Below are 8,709 nucleotides of genomic sequence, written 5' to 3'. Positions count from 1 at the left end.
GAGGATTCGGGGTCTGGTGTCGAAAAGTTTTGAAAAGTCTTGAAATACAAAACTAGTTTGAACTCTAAGTTTAGGATATTTTCGAGGGTTGATTTTAAACTTGGTAAAGTTTAAACGAATCATCCAATTTTAACCCGTACACCTTACATGTTTCCCAATAAACTAAAATACTACTCGTATGACATAACCTATCTTCAATTCGCCACTTTGTACACATGCTAGATGTAATGGATACTCATCATCATCCCATGTACCTCATATCACGGTATACTCCGCATCATGAAGCTTCAGCTACACAAAAATGTAAAAGGCATACTGCAACATTGTACAAAAGCAAGTGAATCTTTTATTGAAGATTATATAACCTTGAAACTTTTGCTCACAAACATACCAATTTTAATCTCTACGTTTCTTCTCTCCCAATAATTTTGCAATTAATAAAGGATTAGTCAAGCCTTGATCAAGTCTCTTCCTAGGTGGGTATGTGTATGTCATTCAACACAGTACAAAGAACAATTATAACAGAAGCAAAACAAACATAAAGCATTAACTTATGTAATTTATTCCCAACGTGCTCTAAATAACAGAACAAGGTACATATATCAACTTATAACAATATAATTAGTACACCATTTTCGCCTTTCGGTACTTTTTCTTATAAAAAAATTAAAATAAGAAAAAAAAAAAAAAAAACTTAGGATATTTGGGGGCGTCTTTAGCTCAGGAAATGGTTCAGACAGCCATATATCAGGTTATGTCCTGCCTCTTCAAATTTTGTATGAAGTGGAGTTAATGGAATCAGAATTTAAATCTTCTTATGACCTGATTTTGACGACTAACTTCACCTTTATTCCCTAAAACATTATTAGTATATAATTCTACTCTGAGAACCATTGTCCTTTCTTCTTTTCTCCAGCATTGTCCTTGAACTGGAGCCCATGACTATGACCATTCAACGGCTTTCGGGTTACAGAGAGATGAACCCCAGGATCATTGTGAGTGCAGGTGCTGTTGAACACAATGGAGCTGTTGATACCTTGCACATTGCTGTTCATGTATGCATGCATCGGCACACCAGGTTTCGTCGTTGCATTATTATGACCCTTACCTTTCAGCTTAGACATGTCTTCTTTGCCATTGAAATTACCTTCTGATATGACTCCATCACTTCTGGCCTTGTGAGGGTTATTCAAAGCAGAACCACGTCCAAGTTCCATAATAGCGCCTTTGTTTTCACCAGTAATAGTTATAATTCTCACGCCACTATCTTCAGAATCTGAGGACTTCCTGTAAATGTCTCTTTCTTTTGGTTTAACATTCTTTCCAATCCGAGGCTTCTGAGAATCACTGCCATATGAATCGAGAAATGGCTTGGGTTTTCCGACAGTATGCTGTACGACCACTGGTTTGTTTACAGCTTCAGGTGGAATTTTATTTCCACGTTCTCCCTCGGAATTGAGTTGTGAAGGGGGCAGGGCTGTTTTGTTTTCAGCAACAGGAGGCATTTTAAGCCCTCGGTCTCTCTCGGAATGGAGTTGTGAAGGGGGCAGGGTAAATGGAGGAGGAGTAACAGAGGGTTGAGTTTTTTGTGACTGAGGAGGAGGAGGGGTTTCTTGAAGTGACATATAAGATCTTGGCATTGGACGAAAAGTAGTAGTGGCAGGTTTTGGAGGAGAAACATCTTGCGAAGAGAGCTTAGTTGGAGAAGAAACATCTGGCGACATGGGAGGTGTTACTTGTTTCAAAGAGGGAAATGAAGGTTTGGGAGGTGAGGGTGGTTTTGGCGGAGAAACAGTTGGTGGCCTTGGTGCCGTGGGAGGTGATAATTGTTTCAAAGAGGGAAATGAAGGTTTGGGAGGCGAGGTAGGAGAAGGTGGACTGGAGCGAGAGGTAGCTTGGGAAGACGGCAAAGAAGGTGGAGAAGGTTGGGTTTTTGGTTTAGGAGGTGACGGCAATGAAGAAGTTCCAGGAGGTGAGGGCATTGAACTGGAAGGAGGCGACTTTTGAGGGACTGGGGATGCAGAAGTTGTTGATGTGGGAGTTCTAGTGATTGCAGGAGGAGATCGAATAGCAGGGAGAGGAGGCTGCTGTGTAGCAGCAGCAGGGGGGGCAGAAGCAGGAGCCTTTGGTGCTGAACCGGTGGTGATGGTGGGGGTGGGAGCAGGGGCAGGGGCAGGAGAGGGAGCAGGAGCAGCAGGACGAGCAGCAGAGGTGACAGCTGATTGAGGAGGAGCAGAGGCAGAAGGGGTTGGAGCAGGAGCTCGAGGAGCAGCATCTTGAGCTGGAGGAGGCTGAGTAGCAGAAGGCCTAAATGTTGGTCGCATGAGGGCAGGTCGAGGCATAGGAGAAGGTTGGGCTTGAGGCTGTGGTGCAGGTGCAGGTGCAGGTGCTGGAGCTGGTGCTCGTGCAGGTGCTGGTGCTGGAGCTGGTGCTCGTGCAGGTGCTGGTGCTGGAGCTCGAGCAGGAGCAGGAGCAGGAGCCTGCTGCTGAGAGGGTCGGAGAGTGGCTAAACGGAACCATGGGCGAGACTGCTGGTTTGACATGTTGGAAGTCAAATGTTTAAATTATCGAAACCTAAAATAGACTTCTAAAGAACAATAGTCCGATTGAGGGTGGAGAAAAAGGATTGGTACGAGTTCATATATATATAGTCTTAGGAGATGTACAAAGCAAAACATAACACAAAATCTGAAAATTACAACCGTACAAAATAACATCAGAGAAAAGGGAAAGGCATCAGATTCAACTCCCACCAGCAGCTAACAAAAGCTCACTAACCACGATTGGGATCAAATTGAGTCATTCGCAAGTGTCTTGCTTTTTCCTTTATTATATTACAAGGTTCTTAAGTCAAGCTTAACATGAAAACATAGGAAAGAAACTAAAATAAGCTAATAATATTATTCTCCACAATCTACAGTCTCTTAACCTCAGCGGCCAAAAACTTACTTTTGTGGAAGATATTCAACAACTGTCCACAGATTGTACTGCATTATTGCGGCTGTGGCCCTTCTCGAAAATTAACGGAAGAGCTCATCAACCGTCCACAGATTGGACTGCATTATAAACCATTTGACATGTGATCATGCAGGGCATCTTTAAAACCTCAATAGTAAGCTTAGCAAAAACATACAACTTCTTGAAGAATCTAAAAGCTCGGTTATAAGAAGCTCTGCTGCCTCTGCTGTCAAAATCTTTTATCACTTTACAGATGTTATGCTATCTCCTTGCACTAGACTTCTTGACTTTACTCCATCAAGGTTACTAAAGTCAGATACATTATTCATTCCTGAAGCGTGCAGTAACAATTGTAGGGCTCAATGAAAACTGTAAAACGTAAAGGCGGTCCTCATGTAATTCTGATACCCTATGTAAAGACAATCTTGAACGACAATTTCTACAATGTGCTCAAAACATGAATCACAACACCCCATAGGCCCATGCTATTTTCACTACGAAGAAGCAAGGTAACTCATACAGGGAACAGAATGTGATTCCAAATGGAAGGGGGGAAGGGATTAATACTATAGCAGCAAAACAGAAAAGAATAAAGTTGAAGATGACTGATGTCATACATAAATTACTGTGGTAGAAGCAAGAGATTACACTGGAGAATTTGGTTTACAGCTGGATGCAAAAACGCGAATAAATGAAGAGTTCAAGAAATATTTTGTTTACAAGTTCCATAAGGTTGTACTATATTATGCTTCCATACTCTGCTTATGCTAGAATTCCACTGAATTGTTGTCACTGGTATCTAGCTAGTGTCTTAATCTAATTTCTGATGAAAAGTATGCATTTTTTAAAAAGACTTTTCAACCAAAGAAAAAAAAGGGGAGGAGTAGAATTCAACCAAAAAAAAAGAGAGGGGGAGGGGGAGTAGTTAGCACTATATTTGTAGTACTTGATTTAAGAGGAAAAATTATGATCGTTCTACTTCTCTCCCTTTTGCTTCCCCATTCTATTTTCAAATAACAGAACATGGATCCCTATTCACCCTTGTAAAATAATATTTTCATAAGTCTCTCATCCAAGCATTATATTCCAACGTACCTCATCCAAACAGTCGAACACCCTATTATAGACAGTAGTAAGAATAGTAGTTCATAATATATGATATAAATTATATAACATCACCATTGATAACAACATCACCATTGCCAATACAGAATAAATAGCTCACAGGATTATCGAGGCTCGTTCAACAAACAAACAAACAAAAACTTGTTGTCTATAATCATCCCTCTAATTCCATAGCCCATTGTAAAAGTCTTCAAAAGAATGTAACACTACAGCTCAATAGATACCAGAATCTCATGTTTCATTACAATTTTTACAGCTAGACAATACATATTTGCACCTTGCAAGTATAAAGCTATTCACAGTACAGGGACAAGGAAATGGGAACAGGGAGGAAAAAAACAACTTATGTGTTTATACGAGTAAACAATTTAGCACAAGGAATGTGCAAGGAATGCCAGACCTGAATTGATGCGATTCAAGGCCAGTTAGTGAATTGAAAAACTTTGAAGACTATATCAATTCCAGTGGGGATCTGCCATATGAACAAGATAACATTTAAAGCATTCAGAGCAATGTGAAGACTTCTAGCGGTTTCATTCCCTTTCTGCATTGCAGGTACAAGTGCTGCAGCTGCTGCCCACAACACTGTAATTGCTGTTTTGCAAGCAAAATAAACAATATTAGAAGCAATCTAGCAAGGAAATAATTTCCATAAAAGCTTCTCCAACACCATAGAACATTGCAATTAAAACACATTGGATAGTTATTTTTTTGCGTTTACTTGCATAAATTGCAGTAGTCTATACCTGCTCCAGCATATAAATGAGGCCCAGGAAATAGCTTTCCTACTCTAATATATGTGTTAAGTCCTCCACCAACTGCCTCAAAAACACCAAACCCCAGCAAAATTGAGCCAGCGTTGAAGTGTCGGTCCCTAAAATTCCCTTTTAACAATTCTTTTCTCTCCTGGATACATACAAAGAGAGAAGGTTTCAGGGATAAATCACAGCAAAGGCATAAATATGAACGCACAAAAGTTAAGAGTGATCTTAAGATCAAGTAATATTCGTAATATAAGAACAAGATTGTTGTTTAATTCTCCATGGAAGCTGGCAATAAACAATCCAAGATTCCAAGGTTATATCTTGCCACACACAATTGGTATGACATAGAAAATCAATTTTCTTAGTAAATTATCATTAACCAAAACTCAAATGATTTGATCTCACTTGAAACCACATCACAGCCTTAATAGAGTGGTCGAGATAGAAAACCAAAACCACTAATAACTTTCATTTTTACTCACGGAAGCATAAAAATCGATGCAACTATCCTGGTGATTTAAGGCTATAAAGGTTCTTCCTGTTGTCCTGTACCATACATAGGCTCAACAATGTAGTGAATGATAAGGCTAAGTTATAATGGATGAGTCAATTGAACTAAAGAGGTTCACGTCAAAGATGCAAGGACTAGTGCAAGGTGGAAGAAAAAAAAATACGGCAAAGGGTTATAATTAATAACACGGATAGATATTATATATAGGTAATATTTGTCACATATATATGTATATATTTTGTATACTTATTGATAAAGTAATCAATGGTACACACTCCAATTTGAGGAGTTTTCTCGAAATTTAACAAACACATATATCTGTTTAAGCTTGATATTCAAAGTGACTTCTAAATGGTCTCGTCGTGGGGAGCCAAGAAAAAAGTCATCTTTCACCTAAAACTTCTGTTTGAACAGCCAAGGCTAGAATTGCTCACTAATCGTCTAGACCATCCTTGTTAAAAATTAATTGTCATTCCCATCCTCTCTCCATCACTCGTTACTTAGTATTGGTACCGTGACAATATTTTACATATATAGAAAACTCGAGAAAAGATTTCTACTTTCTCCAACGATAATTAAGAGTGTAATAATACATCAAAATAATACAAGTATGTACCGAATTAACTTGGTACCAGAGTTATCACCATTGTTCAGGACACAATTATATTAAGAAATCCAATCATGATCAACTAACTATAAGTCTATAACATCAGAAAATGTAACTTTCTAGTCTCTCCAACCCGAATTATCAGACCACTTAACTAACTTTCATCATGAAAATCAATTAAATATACACATAACAAGATATCAAGTAAATAAATAAATTTAAATCGAAAAGACAGTACAATTAAAGAAAGATTTAAAAAAAAAAACCTCAGTAAGTTGCTTGATTTTGGATTCAATAGGAGAGGGAGGGGCAGGATTATCAGAAGTAGGAGAACCATCAGGAGTAACAGCAACAGGCTTAACCTGCTTCTTAAGCTCATTAATCTCATTTTGGATAGTCCTAATTCTACGCCATTGCCAGCCCAAATAACCGGCCCACAATGTATACACAAATAGCCCACTCATCACTGCTGGGTGTATCAATGCTGCTGTTCTTCCCTCCAATATCCCCAATTGACCCTCAACCGCCAATGCATCCTATTTTTCAATTACAAGTAAAATTAAATCAACAAAAAAAGATGAAATTTTTCATCAAAAATTGAAAAGAAAATGAAAAAAAAATACCTGGGCATTTAGAAGGAAGGGCAATGCGAGAGTAGAAAGAGGAAGAGCACAAGATTTTAAAGGATGAAAAAAATGATCTTGATCTTGTTTGATTAGGGTTAATTTGTTTTGATTAGGGTTTAATTTAGATGGGGTTTGAGTGGAGGAAGGAGTGTGGAGTTTTGATTGAATTCGGAGAGGTAATGAGGGGAGTTTCAAAGCAGAGAGTGTGGCAGACATGCTTCTCCTAAATCTCTGGGTTTCTTCCTCCCCTGTATTTTTTGCACACTAACAATTTGTGGCAGTTTGGCAGGGAGGATGAGAGAGACGAGGAGATAAGGAAATGAGAGGGCAATCCTTTTTTGACATTTGGCGATATTTCTTGGCCCCTAAAACGTTCGTTACTCTAGATACTATCACACGACATAATTCAATAGGAAAAAAGCATGCTATTTCATGATATATACATTGTTGTGCATGGGATTATATTGATTTTTACTTAAAGAAAGATGATTCGACATGGCATGACCTGATATGACGTGATTAAGTAAACTGAATTATCTTGGGTGAAACCATACATTTAAAGTTTTGGTGTCCAACATGGTGGTAATCGACTAGCCAATGCTATAAAGCCTATAATACAACAAATATGTACAATGATGGTGAAATAGTGACGAATACAAAGGTAATATGTTGACCATTACTTCGTATAACATATCTGAGTATTACCATGTGATATTACAAAAAATTTATTTAAGGTGACGGTTGCTAAAAAAATAAGGGTCGCGAGGGCTAGATCTCCACTACTTCTAGTAACTTCCCTTGTAAAATGTTGTCGTTCATAAATTGTAATTGTCATAATGGTATTAAAAGTAATGTCATGTTAGTCTGGCAGGCTTGTTAGATGTGGATTCGTCTAAATTAATACTTCATTTTATATCAAAAATTTACAATTGATGGTTAGAATATTTGATTATCCACGAAGTTATGCATTGATAAATATGCAGCTCAAACCGGTAAGTAACATTGAAATGAAGGAATCAACATCAAATCCAACAAAAACTGGGCTAAGGAATGACATGTTGGATATGACTTATCTATTGGCCCAGGTAGAACTGTTAAATCCCCAATGGGGCAATGGGTCAGGCTTAATAATTAGTGGGCCGAATAGAATCGGGTGGACTAGATTCGGGGTTCATTCTGAATAAGCGTGTTTACAGCGTGTACATAAATAAAAGCAGTTGGTCCTAGTAGTTTGTTTGATGTTAAGCTCCACCTTTCATGAAAAAGAAATGTGAGAGACCGGAGAGTGGATACTTCATGTTGATGCAAATGCAATATGATGCATACTTGGCAATTTGCATTTGGTATTGATATTCATAGATGATTGGATACTACCATGATACCCACATAGATTCGGAAAATATCGAAAAAAATAAAGTTACAAATACATAGTATAAATTATTTGAAAAGATTATCAATTTGTTAAATATATGTCGAGTGTAAATGCATTAAAGTGAAACAAATAAAGGTTTTGAAATTATGGCTATATTTATGGGCTTATCGTAGAGTTATAATGAAAAATAATACTTCGTAATGAGGTTGAATTAAACGTAATTGTGTACAGAGTACTTTAAATCCTCTTAACCTTATGGACTCGTGTGATTCAAAACTTGTGTTCTCCATTCCAGTAGTCCACCATCAAATAAAACTGAAGTATTTGTTGGGAATGCAGGGCCAGGGTCTTTTGGTAGAGATTAAAAGCAAGAGCAGAGTGTTTGATTGATTAAAAAGTTAGCAACCCCATTATAATATAGTTATGGGCTAAAACAAATACACGCATAGATGCATAAATTAAATTTGTATAATTGCCGACAAAAAGCCGTCAAGATATATGGTTTATCCTCCGCCTCTCATCATCATTTATTTGCTCCCCCCAAGATGGAAACAGTTGGATGATTGCAGTGGCCGTATTAGTTCATCAAATTACACTTTCATTACATTATAATATAACTTATATAACATTACAATAATGTGGTATGTGGCGTAATATAAGTTGCCCTGGGTCAGGAGCATTTTATCTTGCCGTAGTGTTAGCCACACTCACTGTTATTTGTTGCTTCAATTTGGCAATAGCCAAGC

The 8,709-nt window shown here is 37.9% G+C and overlaps 2 protein-coding genes across 2 annotated transcripts; both read right to left on the bottom strand.

Annotated features, from left to right (window-relative positions):
* Window positions 1–535: 535 nt before the first annotated feature.
* LOC145639686 (uncharacterized) lies at window positions 536–3,836 on the bottom strand. Its single transcript, XM_081691000.1, has one exon. The coding sequence runs from the start codon at window positions 2,541–2,543 to the stop codon at window positions 879–881; it is 1,665 nt and encodes a 554-aa protein (XP_081547126.1). The 5' UTR covers window positions 2,544–3,836; the 3' UTR covers window positions 536–878.
* A 364-nt stretch (window positions 3,837–4,200) lies between these two features.
* Window positions 4,201–6,918, bottom strand: LOC145639687 (uncharacterized). Its single transcript, XM_081691001.1, has 4 exons — window positions 6,589–6,918; window positions 6,232–6,501; window positions 4,830–4,989; window positions 4,201–4,677 (listed from the first exon to the last, which is right to left on the bottom strand). The coding sequence occupies exons 1-4, from the start codon at window positions 6,805–6,807 to the stop codon at window positions 4,499–4,501; spliced, it is 828 nt and encodes a 275-aa protein (XP_081547127.1). The 5' UTR covers window positions 6,808–6,918; the 3' UTR covers window positions 4,201–4,498.
* Between the last annotated feature and the right edge of the window lie 1,791 nt (window positions 6,919–8,709).

Source organism: Chenopodium album, chromosome 7, assembly GCF_948465745.1.
Source record: "Chenopodium album chromosome 7, dcCheAlbu1.1, whole genome shotgun sequence".
NCBI classification, from domain to species: domain Eukaryota; kingdom Viridiplantae; phylum Streptophyta; class Magnoliopsida; order Caryophyllales; family Amaranthaceae; genus Chenopodium; species Chenopodium album.
Note: the sequence above shows the minus strand (reverse complement) of the source record. Positions and strands in the feature narration are given on the sequence as shown.

Coding starts and splice junctions, on each gene's coding strand:
- LOC145639687 (XM_081691001.1), bottom strand. CDS start 6,807: ATGTCTGCCACACTCTCTGCTTTGAAACTCCCCTCATTACCTCTCCGA. Junction 6,502..6,588: donor CCTTCCTTCTAAATGCCCAG/GTATTTTTTTTT, acceptor ATTGAAAAATAG/GATGCATTGGCGGTTGAGGG. Junction 4,678..4,829: donor TCATTTATATGCTGGAGCAG/GTATAGACTACT, acceptor CTTGCAAAACAG/CAATTACAGTGTTGTGGGCA.
- LOC145639686 (XM_081691000.1), bottom strand. CDS start 2,543: ATGTCAAACCAGCAGTCTCGCCCATGGTTCCGTTTAGCCACTCTCCGA.